General features: G+C 36.2%; 2 protein-coding genes and 1 long non-coding RNA gene across 4 annotated transcripts in view; 2 read left to right on the top strand and 1 right to left on the bottom strand.

Moving 5' to 3' along the window:
• The window catches only part of stt3b (STT3 oligosaccharyltransferase complex catalytic subunit B), a 54,026-nt gene extending 47,953 nt beyond the window's left edge, over nucleotides 1–6,073 (top strand). Inside the window, exons 11-16 of the mRNA XM_022673723.2 lie at nucleotides 1,065–1,252; nucleotides 1,385–1,556; nucleotides 2,583–2,756; nucleotides 2,936–3,049; nucleotides 3,140–3,346; nucleotides 4,189–6,073. Of these exons, the coding sequence (XP_022529444.1) occupies nucleotides 1,065–1,252; nucleotides 1,385–1,556; nucleotides 2,583–2,756; nucleotides 2,936–3,049; nucleotides 3,140–3,346; nucleotides 4,189–4,269 (936 nt within the window). The 3' untranslated portion in view covers nucleotides 4,270–6,073. The remainder of the gene's footprint in view (nucleotides 1–1,064; nucleotides 1,253–1,384; nucleotides 1,557–2,582; nucleotides 2,757–2,935; nucleotides 3,050–3,139; nucleotides 3,347–4,188) is intronic.
• Nucleotides 6,074–8,032: 1,959 nt separating this feature from the next.
• LOC125802414 (uncharacterized) lies at nucleotides 8,033–17,386 on the top strand. Its single transcript, XR_007439544.1, has 3 exons — nucleotides 8,033–8,231; nucleotides 9,140–9,284; nucleotides 17,317–17,386. It is a non-coding gene; the product is annotated as an uncharacterized LOC125802414 (long non-coding RNA).
• osbpl10b (oxysterol binding protein-like 10b) overlaps nucleotides 15,683–18,310 on the bottom strand; it is a 77,379-nt gene continuing 74,751 nt past the window's right edge. For both annotated transcript variants that reach the window (XM_007251821.4, XM_007251822.4), the window contains one exon: nucleotides 15,683–17,654. In XM_007251821.4, coding sequence (XP_007251883.3) covers nucleotides 17,607–17,654 — 48 coding nt within the window. In that variant the 3' untranslated portion in view covers nucleotides 15,683–17,606. The remainder of the gene's footprint in view (nucleotides 17,655–18,310) is intronic.

Genomic DNA, 18,310 nt, shown 5'->3' with positions numbered 1-18,310 from the left:
TTTAAAAAACATTCCCAGGCTTTCTGAATGTGCGAAATCTGTTCAGAATGATGTTAATTAACACTGCAGCACTGAAGAAGACCTATTATTTAAGAAAAAATGTTTATTAAGAACAGATTTCCAAAGATTAAAACATGAACACTGTGTACAATGATCCACAAGTCTAAATGTCGATAAATTCGGCTTCAACAATGATGTCTGAATGATTTTCATTTAGTCTAATATAATTTAACATGGTTTAAGAATGGAAAATAAATTCTAAACAAGCTAATTTTTTTATTGAGCTTATAGTCTATGCCTACGTCACAGACTATTTTCTTGAGGTTTGGATTGGGTCAGGTTTGTGCAGAGAATCTAAGCTCTAGTCACATCTAGCTTCAGACAAATGGGTCTAGGAAAGTGTCAAGGTGGAATTTTCAGGATGATATTGTCATGATTAACAGCACATATTTGTTAATAAACTTTATTTTTATAAATCTAAATTAGGGATTTAAAACTCAAAAGAGGTTAAAACTGTTGTGGCTATCTTATTTTAATGGCCACACTTACATGTAAACATCATAGCACCATAGTACTGGTGCTATGAAAGCTGCAAGTGTTTTAACATTGATCTAAATAATAAGGTTACATAAACATATATGAAACAAGTAATTATATAGGCTAAAGACACCAAGGTACTGGGTGGAAACAGGTGTGGGGTGCTTTAGCTACCAAATCCAGATGCATCTTTAAAATGATTCCTGCATCTTTTTATTTGTTGACCTTTTTATGATGAACAGACTTAAAAATACATACATACAGAATTACCTGAAAAAAAATACGAATAAGGACAGAGCCTTGTGTTTGTACGTAGTTAGTTTTTTCTACTTGACAATAGCAGCTACACAGTCTCATTATTTCTTTTAGGCTGTAATAATTTACATTAGTATTATAATGTATTAGCCAGTATAAAAGTTGATTATATCCTGCACTCCTTTTTCCAAGCCTTCTCTTCTTCGTGAGCGTGTTTTAATTTGTGCTTGTGTGTGAATGTGTGCTTGTGTGTGAATGTGTGCTTGTTGCAGGCAGGGAAAGTGCGTAAGCATGTATCTGAGCAGGACAGACCAGAGGAAGGTCTTGGGCCCAACATTAAGAGTATAGTGACCATGTTGATGCTGATGTTACTGATGATGTTCGCTGTGCACTGCACCTGGGTCACCAGCAACGCTTACTCCAGCCCCAGCGTAGTGCTGGCATCGTATAACCATGACGGGTGAGACTCTCATATAGTCTTATATATCTGCATACACTCTAGAGTCTCAATAATACAAGTGTAAGTTGGAGGATACAGACATGTACACCTGCAACCTCTGCTAAAGAGTTTGTTTTGGTTTATGTTGAGCAGGTCGAGGAACATTCTGGATGATTTCCGGGAGGCGTATTACTGGCTGAGGCAGAACACTGACGAGCACGCACGGGTCATGTCTTGGTGGGATTATGGATATCAGATAGCAGGCATGGCTAACAGAACTACGCTAGTGGACAACAACACCTGGAACAACAGTCACATAGCGCTGGTTAGTAAAACCATGACTGCATTTAATATTTATTGATGCTTGATAGGCAATCATCTTTTAACTTGTAAAGAGGGGGTGAAATGAAAAAATGAATAGCTGAAGACACATGGGCTGTAGATGTGATTTGTATTTTTATTAAAGAGAAAGAAGCATTCAGTAGCCGGACTCTGTAGCAGCACACAGAGAAATACATTTACATTTACATGAGATTTAAATTTAAAAATAGCTTAGGGAAATTTACAGGTTTTTGTATTGGACAAATTTCCACAAACAGAGCTGATGAGACAACACAACAAAAGACCAGTACAGTGTTGAAAGCTGGTAAAGATGCTTGTCACATCTTACATAAGGTATTTTTCCTTAGTGGGAGATGTGCCAAAATGTCAGTTAGGTACAAGAGTTTCAGCTCCGCTGTCTCCCCAGTCATGTCCTCCAGAACCTCAAGTGCAAATTAATATGCAAGCTCAATCACAATTTTGTTAAACTGTCATATTTTATATATGTTTTTGTATTCACCTATGCAATTCTGCTATTGTTAAACATAACACACTAGTTTCCATATTTGTAGACTGAAACAGATGACTTAACACCTTTTATTAACACCGTAATCATAGCATAGTGTTACATCAGACTGTATGCTAAACAATTCTGAAACAAAACTTGCATAAACCCTGCATTTCCAAAATCCCAACATTACACAAAGTAGAAAAAATAGCCCTGAAATGAAGGTAGTTTTAAAGAGTTTTATTCCTCAAGGTTTTTCGCACTGGTACATAAAAGACTTTTGAACAATTAGGAAGATTTTGCTGTTTAATAAGTAACTAATAAATAATATTCCGTGGAGGAAGTTCAAAACAGGTAATTGTTAACCAGTTTAATAATTAGAAAGCTCTTAAATTAAGGAATTGCTGAGTTAGAACATTGCTTTAGCTGTAAACTTGAGCAGGCATGTTGATCTCAGGTATGCTTTAGTAGTGCCATCTTGTGGAGAGATAGGCTCATCACCACAATCTCTTTATGTTGCAGGTGGGCAAGGCCATGTCCTCCAATGAGAGTGCAGCGTATGAGATTATGAAATCCCTGGATGTGGATTATGTTCTCATCATTTTTGGTGGAGTGATTGGGTACTCAGGAGACGACATTAACAAGTTTCTGTGGATGGTGCGCATTGCAGAGGGGGAGCATCCTAAGGACATCCGGGTAGGTTTTTTTAGATTTGCATTGCAGCGTTTCAGCTGTGAGTGGGTTGGTTGTGATGTGATGTGATGAGATGTTCAGCATTATTTATTAATGCACAGAACTATACAGTATGTGCTGGTTTAAACTCTGAATTGACTGAGGTTCCCTGGAGTTTCATATTTGATGTTTGTTTTATCCAGGAGAGTGACTACTTTACCCCTCAGGGAGAGTTTAGAGTAGACAAGGCCGGATCTCCAACTCTACTCAACTGTCTCATGTACAAGATGTCTTATTACCGCTTTGGGGAGATGCAGGTGAGTGTAGCAATATGTACAGTTTTTTCGCTTTATCTAAAATTCTCAGTGGCCTCTTGGTATTAACTTGCTGTGTCTCTTTATTTGCAGCTGGATTTCCGCACTCCACCCGGGTTTGACCGGACGCGGAATGCAGAAATTGGCAACAAGGACATTCGTTTGAAGCACCTGGAGGAGGCATTCACCTCTGAGCACTGGCTGGTGCGCATCTACAGAGTGAAGAAGCAGGAGAACAGGCAAGCTCTGGACCACAAGCTCCGCAACGTTGCAGCCAAACAGAAGTACACCTCAAAAAAGGTGTGCATTCCTGGAATCTGCTCTTTCTTCTTAAAATAACTTAAAATAAGTGTGCCTTCACTCCTTCCATATTTGGTCTGGATTTTTAAAAACACGATCCAGACCACAGGATCAAAATTTGGTCTAACCAGAAGAGAGGGTCTCTGAGTGGATCCGGTTTCTTTGCAGTTTTCGGACCAGTTTTAAGAAGTTAAATGTCTTTGTCACTCATTAAGCAATAGAAGAAGGAAAATGTTTTATGATAGTAATTCCTCTAAAAGCTGTAACTGCTGATTAATTAGTTGTTTTGGGTACATTGCTGGAAAGGCAACTTGATGCACATTCTACAAACCAACAAGTGTTTTTTTTTTTTTTTTTTTAAATAGTTTACTAACTAAACTGCAGGGGTATGGGGGCTCTTGAGGGGTCCAGTGGACTATGGTGCTGCCCTTGTGGTCCGAGGACTGCAGGTTCAGATCCTGGGTCATGCTGCTTACCCTCAGCAGCCAGAGTCTGAGAGAGCACAGTTAACCTTGCGCTTTCTGGATGGGAAGTTGGTGCGCTCTCCCAACACCACTCCTAATGTAATGTTGGTCTGTTAGCTGATGTATCAGAGCTTTGGTTCTGTTCTTTCCCCCTGGTGCACTAGGTACCCAGTAAATTTGGGCAGTAGCTGACTTTACAAGTGTTTGGATCATTGCTAGTGATGGGGAGGCCTTCTAAATTAGAGAGAAAAATGGGTAGATTTAGAACTAAGAATATATATATACTGCAGTGTGAAACCAAAACTAACTGAACACAATTTATGCAAGTGTGATGTTTGTATTGTAACTATTTTTTCTGTGTTCCCTCCAAATCTGCAGACGGCCAAGAGGAAGCGTGGATACGTTAAAAACAAACTAGTGCTGAAAAAGGGCAAGAAACTGAATAAGAAGTCAGTTTAGGTGTCAAACGGAAAAGGTGAAATGGCTAATGAGGCAAAAAAAGACAATGACAACTGCAACCAGTAATCCACCAATCAAAAAGAAGAGTAAACCAGTCGTCTGGCGTCCGACCACCTGAAAGTATTTGATTGGAGGCTTTGATGCTGCGACTGCCACGACGACGCGGAGGCTGAGTGATCTGACTGAGGGTTGGAAGAGAGAGCCTGGACAGGGATCTCTGTTGGTTTTAATCTGAAGATTCTGGACTTTTTTTTGTCTTTTTGTTTTTGTTCTCTTTTTTTTGTTCTTTTTTTGTACTTGAATGTGTTGGTAAGGCAGCAGTTCAGCTGTCCTGTCCTTCGAGTTGGAAACCCTGTTTTTGTGGTACAGTCTAACCTAATTCACCACAACGGTAATATAAAATGAAGTGATGAAGCTGCGCAAACCTTGGAGCAGTAGCACCAAAGAGATCCCTTTTTTGTGTTTTTTTTTTTTTTGTTTTGTTTTGTTTTAATTTCTGTTTTTCAGAGCCTGTTCTAACTTGTTAGTTTTTGATAAAAGAAAATACAGAAAATAATAAAAGCTATGGAGTAAGAGGGCTGTGGAAAGTGGTCTGCAGTACTGAGGGCCAAAATCCCTCCTACCTGTTTCACAGACAGAATGCAGTGAGGTCTTTGTGACTTTGAATGTGTGAATATATCTCAACACAGCAGGCATTGCGAAGGTCTGAGTCATTAGTAATGTGTTTAATTATTATTACTGTGGTGATTTTTTTTTTGTAAAATATACATTTTTTCTGTTCATTTTTTTATTGGTTATAAGAAGCTTATGCAATAATTCTAAAAATGGAAGTTTTTTGTTAGTTTTTTTATTTTTTATAATTTTTCCCCGTCCCATCTCTTGTCCAGTGGTCCTGCTGCTTGGTTTCAGCAGTGCCCCAGGGAAAGTGAATGCTGTATAGATAGACAGATGTTGGATAAAGGATGTTCTTCCCCTCTTTGTCTGCTGTGTTGGGCCTTGTAGGAATCTGTTCTCTCCCTCCCCCTATTTTTTTTTCTAATGACTGTCTCTCTTTGCCTGTCAGGAGCAAGTGAGACTTGTGTTAGTTGTAGGGTTTTATAAAATGCTGCATTACTAGCCTGAATGCACTTTGGCTTAGTTCACCTTCAAGTGGATCCACTACTGAGTAGCATGCGGGTGAAGAGTGCGTATACTTAGTGACGAGTTTTCTGTTCTGTTTTCTTTTTTTTCTTCCTCCTGTTTAGAGTGACAAGTTTGCATCTCTTTCACATCAGGTTAATTTCTCTCTTTGCTTCAGGTGGACGGTCATAGTTTTTGTTTTCATTTATTTTGTTTTCCCTTTCCTCAGTGCACTGCTTTTGCTTCATCTCTTTTTGTGTGATTTGAGAGGGAGGTTCTAGTCATTTTTGAGAAAGATGCTGACTCATCCTAACAGCCATTTGCCTAACATCTATTTCATACTTAATGGACTCTAATGGTATTTATTTATAAGAACAAAAAGGAAGTAGAGAGATAGAGAGGGCAGCATCTTGTCAAGAAATGAAGAAAACATGTCTCTTGTTTAAAATTGGGGTTTCTTCCATGAATTGTAAAAAAAAAAGAAAGTAAGAAAGAAAGGATGCTAATGTCAGAATGAGCAATGCCTTTGTGATTAAAAGAGTAAATGAAAGGTTCTGCCTTATCTCTGCGGACCATGTTTGCACTTTTTTTTGTCATCTGTTTACCTTCTCTGCTTCAATCCAACTCTGGCCATTTAAAGATACACAGAAGTTTCATAATAAAAGGATAAATGTGTTTTAAGTTACACTCTCGTTCCCCATGGCTCTGTGATACAACCTTGACAAAAGGAAGAGTCAGCCGCACACACTGCAGTAAGACGACGAAAATTCTACATTTTGCCAGTTTTTTAATTTACAAGGTCCCCACATGTACTGAAAAACCTGGAAAATTACAGACATGTTTTCTAGACTTAAATGTTTAGCTAGGTAGACAATTTAAGCTGTTAAGCAACTGAAATTGTATATTTCATCTACAGCTGCTCTTGTTGACGGAAATGTGAAGCCGCAACATTGTTTGGACAGATGTATTTTAGTGTCCTCATATGGACGTTACATTTCTGTTTCTCTGCAACATACATATTTTATTTTTATTTTTAGATGTTGGCCCTATGGCCTCATATGGAGACACTGTCTGTTTACACACAATTGATTGAAAACAGGATAGTATGAATTCCAGTCAAACGTTTCTACAGCCAGTCCGGACAAATATGGGCCAGGTAAAAGTTTTATGTTCGAAATTAGTTTATGTACTCACTATTGAAAGCAAACATTTTGGACTAATTGGGTCCTTCTAATTACAAATGGCAAGGATAATATTTAATTGATAAAATAAATGACTGTCCCCATATGAGGACTTAATGCACAAAATCTAGTTTTTATACTTGTTAGGTCCTACTAATCCCAAAGAGCTAAGAGGAAGAAAAAATGAACATCAAACAAAAGTCCGGGTCTCAGGAGGTTAACATAAATTGCTACACAGGTTGTGGCTTATTATACAGGTTTGCTGTTAATGCAGTGGTGTTTTTTTTTTATTTATTTATTTATTTTATCTTTTTTCTGGAGGCACAGCACCCTACCCTGAACAGGGACTTGTTTGTTAGCTTATTATAACTGATCTTAAGGTAGCGCTAGAGATGTCAGACTTGAAACTCTGATTTAAACTGAATCGATTCGTACGAGAAACAAAATTGGGATACACTGATTCAAAGTCGTATCAAAAACGAAAAATCCACGTGACTGATCCAAATTTCCTTACAATCCACCATTTCAAACATTTTGGTGTGTTTTGGTCCACGCCCAATAAAGTGCCAGCTGCTGATCTGAGATCAGAGTAATTTGGCCCTGAAGGTTACTAAATGAGTTTAAAAAAAAAATCTTATCTTTGTTCTTAACACACAATGCATGACAACAATGTTTCACCCTCATACAAAACGTAGAAAAGTAACACAAACGTTTCATTGCTTTATTGTTAATTGCTCATAATTTATCAAACCATGAGCTAGCCTTTGTAGAATGGAAGGATCTGAATAAAGACCTATCTGCTGTTTGGGATCATTTTTAACTTGAAGACAAGAGGGTAAACTGTCTGCCCAACAGATCTGAGTGATGATTCAAACGTCTCACAAGATCAAATCTTTTCCAAATTAACTGGTTCATTTAAGTGGATCTCCCAAAAGACCAATCCTATTTTCACCCCTTGGCCCTTCCCTGTTTTGCGCGCATAGGGCGTCCCGATTGTTGTTAGGCTGGAGGTGCAGGGGATATGTGTATGTCGGATTATGCATGATTATGGCACAAGTGACTAAAAACACCAAAAAATGTAAGTATTTTCCTTGTGAAAAGTGACAATCACTGCATTACCATTGTTTAATGTGTAACGTTACATTGATGTGTAGTTTCCGTTCCACCTTAAATGATGCAACAGACGGGAATATAAACGAAAAAAAAAATAAAATAAAAGTTATTTCAGCTTCCCATCACCGAAAAATAAGAAAATGATTAAATGCTGCACCACCTGCCCCCTTTATAAGGAAACACAATGCTCTAAAGTTAACTAGTTAATCAACAGCTAGGTTACTGAACTTTAGCGCTCCGTTACAATGTTGTGTATCTGTATCAGGTGATGGAATGGTTGTCCCAAATCTTAGAGGGAAGATTTCACCTCTCGAAAACAAAGGGTAGGGGTACAAAAGAGAAACGGGACTGGGCCTGTGTCGCGGTAGGGAATCGTGTCCAAAACACGGCGGTCGCTACCCAGCATGCAGTGCAACGTTAGGAACCGCCCAGGCTCTGTTATCTATGAACAGGTGTGTTGGGTTGGGAACAGGTAAGTTAACTAGCTACGTGGTTGAGTTCAGGAGAGAAACAGGAGCGGGGTTAAGGAACGCTATGTTAAATAAACAGGTAAAAACACAAACACACACTCGTCTTTCACACGTATTAACAATGATAACTCCAGAAAGTAAAAAAAACACCCAGGAATTGCAGCAAGGTCTGTTAGAATAAAACGTAGTGATTGGGGTTTAAGTTACGTTCTGGATTTTTCAACGAGTGAATGCTAACCTAGCATGCTGGTTAGCTAATATAGCTAGCGCCCGTTATTAGCTAGCCTTAACTAGTGTTCACTGGCTAGCGTCAGCTAGCTAACCAAGATAGCCTAGCTGTGGGTTATTTTCTCAAAACTTAAGAACAATGTTTTAGACCATATAAAAGGGGATGCAAAACACTGTGTTTATCACAAATTAACGGGGACATATAACCTAACGGTTAACGTTATATCAAAACATTAGCTAGCTAGCTAACTAGTCGTGTGTAAACTTTCACTGTGTATATTAGCTAACACTAAGTTAACGTTACCTAACCTAAGTTTCTAAGCTGGGTTTCCTTTAGCCAGTTTAACCTACAAAAACAAGCCGTGTTTTTATTACATAAGTTACATTATGGCGTATTATTAAAAGTAAGCCATTTGTGTCCACTAAGTGGCAGCACAATATCAATTTGCCTTGTTTGATGAAGGTTAGTGGCTCAAGCTCTATTATCTGATTAGTTGAATCAGGTGTGTTGGGAGTAGGAAAACAGTAGGGTTCCAGGGTTTAGTTAAGGAGAGCCCCAGGAGCAGGGTTGAAGAACGCTGTGTTAAATGAGCATTTGAACACACTCACCTGCAAGGTATCCATCATTCCAGGAAGCAGTTAAAGTAAGCTTTTGTAAAGTGGAAAAGCCTGTTGAAGTATAAAACCCAGGGGTTGGTTTCTTTATTATGAAATGATGCAGCTAAATATAAAGAAGCTCACAGAACTTTTACTCTGCAGTAATGGAGACAACAACCGAAGCACTAAATCACAGAGCGAGACTGAGAACCTGGTGGAGATTGACCCTGATGAGTAACCACATGCTGTGCGTGGTGATGAAGAGGGACAAACAGTGAGGGGAATCTCATCTGAAGAAGGGCTACAGGTGAGTGAGACACACACACAAACGGCAGGTCACGTTTAGGCTACTCACTGACCCTCTCACAACCTCACAGCTTCTAAAAGCGACTGAGGAAAAGCATCCACACAGCCACTACAACTCTTTATATAGAAGGGAGCTAATGCTCTGCCCTTAACCAAAAGTATGAGGAGGGGGAATGTTTTCCATCTAAGCACTGTTTAAGTATTCATCTTCATCTTATCTTTCGTATTTGCATGGTGGAGTTTGTGGAATGTTTGAAGGTTGATTTTTTAAAAAGTTGGTTGGTATAATAAGTAATCACAGCAGTGTTGCATTGCGTAATTAGTTAATACACTAGTTTTAAGAGTGTGTGTCAGGGTTATTATCTAAGCTAACAAAATTGTAGCATGATTTTAAAACTATAAAATGTGTTAATCAGGTTATTTTTTACACAAAATAGACCTAACAGGGTGTTGCATGTGATGGGATCTAGAGAAAAAAACGCCACATTGTGAAATTTGACCATTTTGAGACCTTGATACCACCTGAAACCCTATTTCAAGCTTTTTTTTTTTCAATTCTGTTTCTATTCTTGTTTGTATCAAATGTAATTAAAAGTTTTCATTTTAACATCATTTGGGTTTTTAAATGTAGTATATTGATGTTTAAAACATAGAATCACAGTAATCAATGAATAATCAATCACTTTTTTTAACATGTTGATCATATTTTGGTTAAATATTTCAGATATGACAGACAAGATGTTACAAACCCAATTTTGGATGAAACCCAATGAAAACCCAAATATTGGCTATTGGTTTTCCTAGACCCCATTACATGTGAGTTGGTGGGCCTATTTGGGGAGGGGTCCAGTGCTGTTTTTGGTCCCAATCAGTCGCTAAATGTGGGTCATTTTCTCCTAATTAAATAAAAATGTTTGTTACACAATTTAAAAAGGTGATGTAAATCACTCGTTTATCACAACTGAACTGGGAAATATACTGGGAAATTGTGTAAGCTTTCACTGTATCTTAGCTACTAAAACTGGATTTCCTTTAGCTATTTTAACCTACAGAAACAAACCGCCTTTAAGCTAAGGAGACATTTTATAGTGTTCAGTGAACTGTCATACCCTCTTAATATTATTTCTCTACTAATTGTCAGTAATTTCGGCACTTAGAAAACACTCTCTCACACTCACAGATGCTGAAAAAAGAAAGTTGTACAGCTCAATAAACATAATTTGATTAAGTCTAATAAATTATAAAAAATTATGCACCCCAGACACAACTATCTATCTGTAAAACAGTGTACACGTTTCAAAGGATTATCAAAATGGATACATTATCTATAGTAATATTATTTATTAGGTGTGTTTTAATTAATAATACTGTAAACATTTGAATGCATGGGAGGGAAATGTAGACCAGAGTTTGAATTCCTTTAATATATGAAAGTTAACACCACTACATTGATAAAGATCTCATTGTTATGTATTCAAGGTATGTGTTTCCAATTATATTACTGTAGTGTTTTAGGGTAAAGGGATACTAAACAAAAAAAAAGGCCTATTTGGTTTTGCATATTCCAAATTGAACAATTTTGAACAGTTGAATTAAACAGACCATACTGTTAATAACATAAGTATCAGGTAATTTTACTGTAGCTTTTTGACGTAATGGGAGGTCAAACTTAGTGTCTATTTGGTTTAGCCTAAACCAGGTTTGAGTCTTATAATACCAGCAAATCAAACTGTTTTTAAATATCACAATTCAATTTGTGAAGAACACATTCCATTCTATTAATGATAAGTGCTATTACTGTAGCATTTTTAAATAATTGGATGCCAAACTTAGGAAAAGTGTCTATTCGGTTTAGCATAATACAGATTTTTGAGTCCTACAAAACAAAAATATTATGGGGTTATCAAAAATCTTAAACACTTGCTATAATATTAATTTTACAAGTTTTAAGTAATGGTTTTATATAGACCAGATCCTACAAAGCATGGAAATCAAAGGTTTATTAAATTATCAAAAAGTTTCATATTATATTTCTGTAGCATTTTGGAGCAACATGACAAACATCTATTTGGCTGTCTATAGACCAGAATTTAGAAGTCTACAAAACAAAAAATAAAAGGGTTATCAAATCATACTACTGTAATGTTTTAGAAAACGTTCTATATTATTCATGATGTAAGCTTCAAGTGATAATACTGCAGAAACATTGAGTAATGGGACAGCAAATCTAGAGTACGTTTAAAGAAGCAAGTTAAACTGGTTTCAGATCATATCACTGAAGTTATTGGATTGCAATTTTTTTGTGTGCAAATCGTACTTTCAATCTTAGGAAAAGTACAATATTAAAATAGTTTTGAAATATAATGGAATAAAATTAATTGTCTTTTTAAACCCAAAAGGACTTAAATTCTCTTTCATGACATTTTTTTTCCAGAAAATAGCTTTCTTGTTTGTAGTCATGTATTTAGTAGTATTCATAAGCTTATTAATCTGCAGCGTTTCACTGGATGATGCTGTTTATAGATTTAAAAAAAAATACAGAAAATGTACAGTTAAATTGGTTGTTCACTTTTTTAATAACATGAGTAATAAATAATCATAGGTGTTTTAGTGAAATATTTTTTTTTATGACTCTAACATGTAATCTTTGCAGAACCCCTTGAAAACAAACTCATAAGATGTCTAGAGAAACTGATGTTTAGGATGTTTGCGAGGTGATCTGATAAAATTGGTTTATCGAATTAAATTCTGCAGTATTATCACTTAACTTATATCATGAATACTATACATGACTAAAACATTACAGTAGTTTGTTTTGATAACCCTTTAATTATCTTGTTTTATAGACCTCTAAATTTTAGTATATAGACAACCAAATAAACATTTGTAATAGGTGCTTTCCTATTACTCCAAAATGCCACAGCAATATAATTGGAAACTTATAGCATTAATACTTAAAGAAATTTGAGAATATTATCAGAAATAGTATCATGCATGTTGTCATTTAATAATCCTTTGATTTACATGCTTTGTAGGACTCTGGTCTATATAAAATTAATTTGCCATCCCATTACACTAAATTCTTATTGTAACATAAACCTTGCATAATAAATACTATAGCAGGTGTTCTTAAATACTTTTTGTGGGATCGTTTGATAACCCATCAATAATCTTCTTTTTTTTAGGACTCTAAATTCTGATTTATGCAAAACCGAATGGACATTTTTCATATGCTTGGCTGCCTATTATTTCAAAATGAACCTGAACCTTATAGTATTAAGTAATAGTATTACTTTTGAAAGTATTCTACCTAGTATAAAACCCTTTAATTTTCTTGTTGTTAGAGGCCTCCAAATCCAGTCTATAAACGACTGAATAGAGATTTTTACTAAGTTTGTCATCCTGTTACTCCAAAACACACAGTATCAGTAAGATCACTTGATACTTCATGTCATTAATAGAATGGAAAGGATTTAATTGTTTCATTTGATAAGTTTTGATTTGCAGATTTTATAGGACTCCAAATTCTGGTTTATGCAAAACCAAATGGGCCTTTTACTAAATCTGGCATTCCATTTCTCCTAAATGCTACAGTAATATCACTTATAACACATACATTAAATATCTGAGAATAAGATCTTTACGAATTTCGTGGTGTGATACGATAACACTTTGATTTTCATGTTTATAGATCAGTTTGGAGTACTTTTATACAACCAACTACATTTTTCTCCCATGACTTCTAATTTTTACAGTATTATTACTTGAAGCATACCTAATACATACTATTACCATAGTGAATGTGTTCAAGACTACAAGTAAGAATCCTTAGATTTTTAATTTAATTTTATAGGAGTCAAAATGCTGGACTATATACTTTTTTTTGCTGTCCCAGTGCTCCAATATTCCTACAGTAATATAATTTAAAATTGAACTTGGTTAATAATATGGTAAGTGTTTTTCAAGACACCAGTGGTTTCATTTGATAATCCTTTGAATATCTACTTTATTAATGCTTAAATTTTGGTCTATAACAATCTTTAAACCAGTTTTATTTTTAATAAGACAAAGGTGTGCATTTCCAAAATTATACATTGTTCTACAGATAGGTAGTTGTCTTTATGGCGTATATTTGTGGATCCTTTGTTGCTTATGTTTATTAAGCTGTAAACCTTGTTTCTTTTTCGTTCAGTCTCTGCATGAGGATCTTCTCCCCCAGCTCCACTGTGCTGTAAAACACAGTTTAGACATGCACACAATTTAGGTGTAGATAGCGTGACCAAGTGTTCTCTAAGTGCAGATGCGCCAATGGCAGCAGTTTAAAATTGTACTGTCCATCTCTATTAATCCTTTAAATCCAACATTTATAAAACTAATAGCTAAATAAGCTTACTTGGATGCTTTTGAAACACTTCTATGTACAAAAGTAATGAACGTTTATTTCTAAACCGACTAGGAACCCCTGATTAAGGTGAATAGCATCTATATAAATAGTACAAAGTGTTTCTGACAGAAATTATAGTGTTGTTAAAGTGAGCTACTTGTGTCCACTAGGTGGCAGCACAGTATCCAGTTGGCTTATGAGACTGTGGCTCTGTCTGAAATGCAGACTTGATGTCTTGCTGCCCACACTAATCTCAGAATGCAGTGTAATAATGCGGTCTCTGTGTCTGAATTAAGGGAACTATACACCATGACACTGCCAGTCTATGAATAGTTCACTGTTAGACATGCTAGAGTGTTTAGCTGTGTCATTATTGGCTGTTGAAACTTTTGCCCAGTATCTTACTAAACTTTGGTTCAGACATGACTGTTTGCCCGCTTTCCTGCCTCAGAATCCTATCAAAATAGGCAACATTTCTTGCGTTTCAGACACAGCCATATTATTTTAGGTTTGTAAGTGAAGAATTGTCCAGCTAAAACTACACCCTCTTCATTTTTGTGAAAGCCACAGACACTGATTAGCCTGCTGGATAACCCATGGGAAAGGAAGTCATAGTTATTTAACCTTCAACCAGATATATGTGGCAGTACAGTAGAAAATGTCCAATATGTATTTTACACATTTATCTTTATTTGAAATTTAACATGTACTGTAGTGTGGGAGGATCTTCTCCCGGCTTGTTTACAGTGAAATTTACATGTTGCATAGTTTCTTAACTTGTGGACAAAGTGTTTGGTCTAAGCTCCTGATGCTGTACATCACTTCTCAGAATGCAGACCGTACAACATCCATATACCACCTCTAAACATTAATAGATCCAAAATACAGTAATCTATAGAATGTGCCCTAACTTTATACTCCTTATCCAAACATGCGTGCAAAAGTGCTTGGTCATTCACGCAAGGCCTGTCACACAACACAACACAATATATGAGCCGTATGGCTCCTCTGTCTGCTGGACCAACTCTAAAAAATCTTCACAATCTATACAGAGAATAACACAAACGGTGGTTGGTGGTAAAGTGTCAGGAATCCTAAGATTCAGTCCTCATCTAAGACACTACTTAAACATTCAGTCTCAGATCTATTAAGCAGGTTAGTAAGGTTCAGCTAGCGGTAGCAGTCAGTCCCTGGAGTTTAATGTCTCTTGAGATGTGGAGTTCCCAGACTAAAACTAAAGCTAACCAGGTGTGTTGAATCACTGATGTGTGCATTGTTCTTTAAAAACATTTGAGCTAGTTTAACCACAGTAGACACAGTTGGCAGAAACATGATTTATGATTCTTTTTTGTGACTTTAACTGGTCAGTTCACCCTTTTATAGTTATATACTGCAAATACCAAAATTCTGTTACATCAAATCTGTCCCTCTGTTGTAGATTCTATGTTCAGGACCCATCAAGAATGGGTAAATACAATTATTATATATATATATATATATATATATTTTTTTTTTTTTTTTTACAAAAAATATGTAAATAATGTGTTTGTACTAACAGCTAAACTGATATGATATTTGTCAAGAGACTAGTATTGTGTAGTATCCCATAACTTGCCATATCCCACAAGAAACACTGTACTAACCTGAACTCTATGAATTCATTCCCCTTGCCATAATCACACTGGTCAGTGTTCCAACCTGTACATATGTAGGTGTTCCCAAGCCATCCCATGAGCTAATACTTCATGATCAATTTACATACTGCTATCCCACAACATGTGGCATGTTGTGTAACACAGAAATACAGCTAGTTGTTGGTTTCAGGAAACCTGTTCAAATCAATTTCATTCCTTACTTTCTTTTGATTCGGAACTCATGTTAAAGAAACTATGTATCCTTGTAGCATAAGACTAAACAGCCATGTATTACTTGAGAGACTTGACTTATATACACAGTGGCAAGCTAAAGGCTCAGACTCCAAAAAGCTGAAGAAAAAAAAGTGTAATAAAAAGTGTAAAAAGGTTTGCACAGGTTTTCATATCCCAAGAGATTTGCGCTCTCACAAGTAAGTTTTACCATTGTCTTAGACCTTAATTAGCTTGTTATGGTACTTGTTCTATAGCACTTTTGCCTCATTGCTTCCTCTTAATCTGTCTGTGTGATTGCTTGTGTTGCATTATACGTTTCAGCCGAGTTTAACCTATTGCAAATAAGTATTGTCACAGTGTTTGGTCTAACCAATTAGAGTAGCCTGCAACATCACACACAGAGAACAAATGCCTTTCAAACAAGAAGGAGTATCTAGACACTGTAGAATCTGGATTTACAGAACTATAGATTACAGTTTTGATTAAAAAATCTTAAGAACTAAAACTTCGTACCATTAAAACTGTCGCTTGATTGCAAACATTGTTGGGACAGGCCAGTTAATGCAAATTTTAATGTCTTCTAAATACTCAGACCTCTTTAACCTGGTCCCAACATTTAGCAGTCATGGGCTTCTCTAAGCAGTTGCACTTACAATAATTGATGCTTACAAAGCAGGAGAACAATATAGGAGTTTTCAGGTAGCAGTTTGCTTAGTTTGTAATGTAATTAGGAATTGCACTCAACGTGAAAAGTTGAGGTCAGGTTAAGGTCTGCAAAACCAAAAAAAGGTTTAGAGAGAACCGCTAATAGGATTATTAGAAAATAGAAAGGCCATTCAAAACCCCACTTGAATGTAAAAGACCTTTAGGTTGATTTAGCACCTAAAGCAAATAATTTACAAGAAAAAAATATATGTGGACAGATGAAGTTAGAATAGAATGTTTTTGTTGGGGGGAAAAAGGTTCAGAATTTCATGATGTTTTAACATATCAAACTGTTAAGCACAAGGGTGTGTTGCATCCAGTGGAACAGGGAATATTCTACTGGCAGCGAAAATGCTGAAATAAAATAAAAGGTGGGGAAACAAGTAATAACTTTTTAAACAATAATCATCTTTTAACCTTATGCCTTTTAGATTTCAGGTCATCTTTTACTTCCTTAGCTAGCCCAGACTTTTGCATGCCACTGTATATAAAACAGTTACCAGTGTTGTAAATGTACAAACATTTGTTAAAAAAAAAAAAAAAAAAGAGGATTCATAATTCTTTTTCCATGGCTGAATGGAGAGAGTTTAGTAAGGAATGTGATCTTAAAGATTTAAATCACGAAATACCAAAATTGTATATTGAGGTACTTTAGGAGCTACACAATCACATTTCTCTCTCTCTCTCTCTCTCTCTCTCGTATCTCTTCATGTAACAATCTGTTTTACCTTTAATATACAGAAAAAAACTTGAAATACAGGAATTAAAATTAAAGATGTCCAGCTGTAAGCTTAGGTTAAAACTTTTAGTTGCTATCTTGGGTGCTAGCAGCTAATTTAGGTAGGTGTATGTAAGTAGTTTGCACCTGAAAGCCCAGAACAAACTGCTACTTGGTGTAGTAGCTGGTCTAATCTGTGTACTCTGCTGCCATTAGCCTTCCAGGGTATCCACTTTGCTACAGCTTTGGCAAACCAAACCCTAATCTACTAGGAAGCACACGTGTATAAGAAAACATAAAATCAGAAATAAAATAACCAAATAAAGAAGTTGTCCATTGTAATGTCTGGCATCCACAGTTGAATATCTCCAGCAGCGGGACGGAAGAACATCCTGGAGCACCATACAGGACGGCAGGTCTTTTGGTAGGGCTGGGTTGGGTAAGTCCACTCGGATTTCATGAATATTTTTTTTATTTTTTATTTTTTTTATTTTTGGCACCTTTAACTCTCTTCTAGAAATGGTCAGCCTTTGCCCCACTGCAGTCCGGCTCCATTTGTCCCATTGGCTGGCCAGTGCTCCTTCCTGTGGCTCCACCTCCTTGTGGGCTGGCCTCTGTGATGGACAGGTAGACTACAGTTCACATTGCTCAGCAGTTTGTCTTCCACAGAGGATTGTGGTACACCCAGCCTTCTCCCTGCAACAACCCACACACACACAGTTTTTGTAAAATGAATTATTCATATACTGTTTGCCAGAGAAAAGAGCAAATTCATTTAGTTGATTTATCCGAAATATTATGATCTCTGTCCTTAATAAGCATGAAATGTGGTAGCAGTGGAGGCCTGGGAATTTGTTCTGAGATGAGTACTGTTAAACTAATAGCCATACAAATGCTCCACTGAGAGGGAATAAATAATGAATGCACTCCTTATCTTTTAGGTAGGATCTTGTTATTGATTTTGTCCCAATAGAAATGTTGCTAATCATAAACAGCAACTGGAACTGTTGTCACATTGTCTTATGTTTGGGTATTATTAAAGGTTTATAATCTGATCATAAATGGGCACAGGAAACATTGCTAGTTGTAGATTGGGCTGGATGATATGGTAAAAATGTGCGTCACAATATAGTTTTCTAATTTGTCAATACAATATAGTTCTCATATTGTTATGAACTGTATAAAATATACAGAAAAAGAATGACAACAGCTATCTGTACCTACAAACACCGAAAACGTGAATCTGCCAATTAATGTATTTTAGTAAGTAACAAACTATGTATATAATGTATATGTATAGTGAGTTTCTGTCCAACGCTGAGTATTGGATTGTCTCATGGTTTGTATTAAAT

This window comes from Astyanax mexicanus, chromosome 6, assembly GCF_023375975.1.
Source record: "Astyanax mexicanus isolate ESR-SI-001 chromosome 6, AstMex3_surface, whole genome shotgun sequence".
In the NCBI taxonomy this organism is placed as follows: Eukaryota; Metazoa; Chordata; class Actinopteri; order Characiformes; family Acestrorhamphidae; genus Astyanax; species Astyanax mexicanus.
Note: the sequence above shows the minus strand (reverse complement) of the source record. Positions and strands in the feature narration are given on the sequence as shown.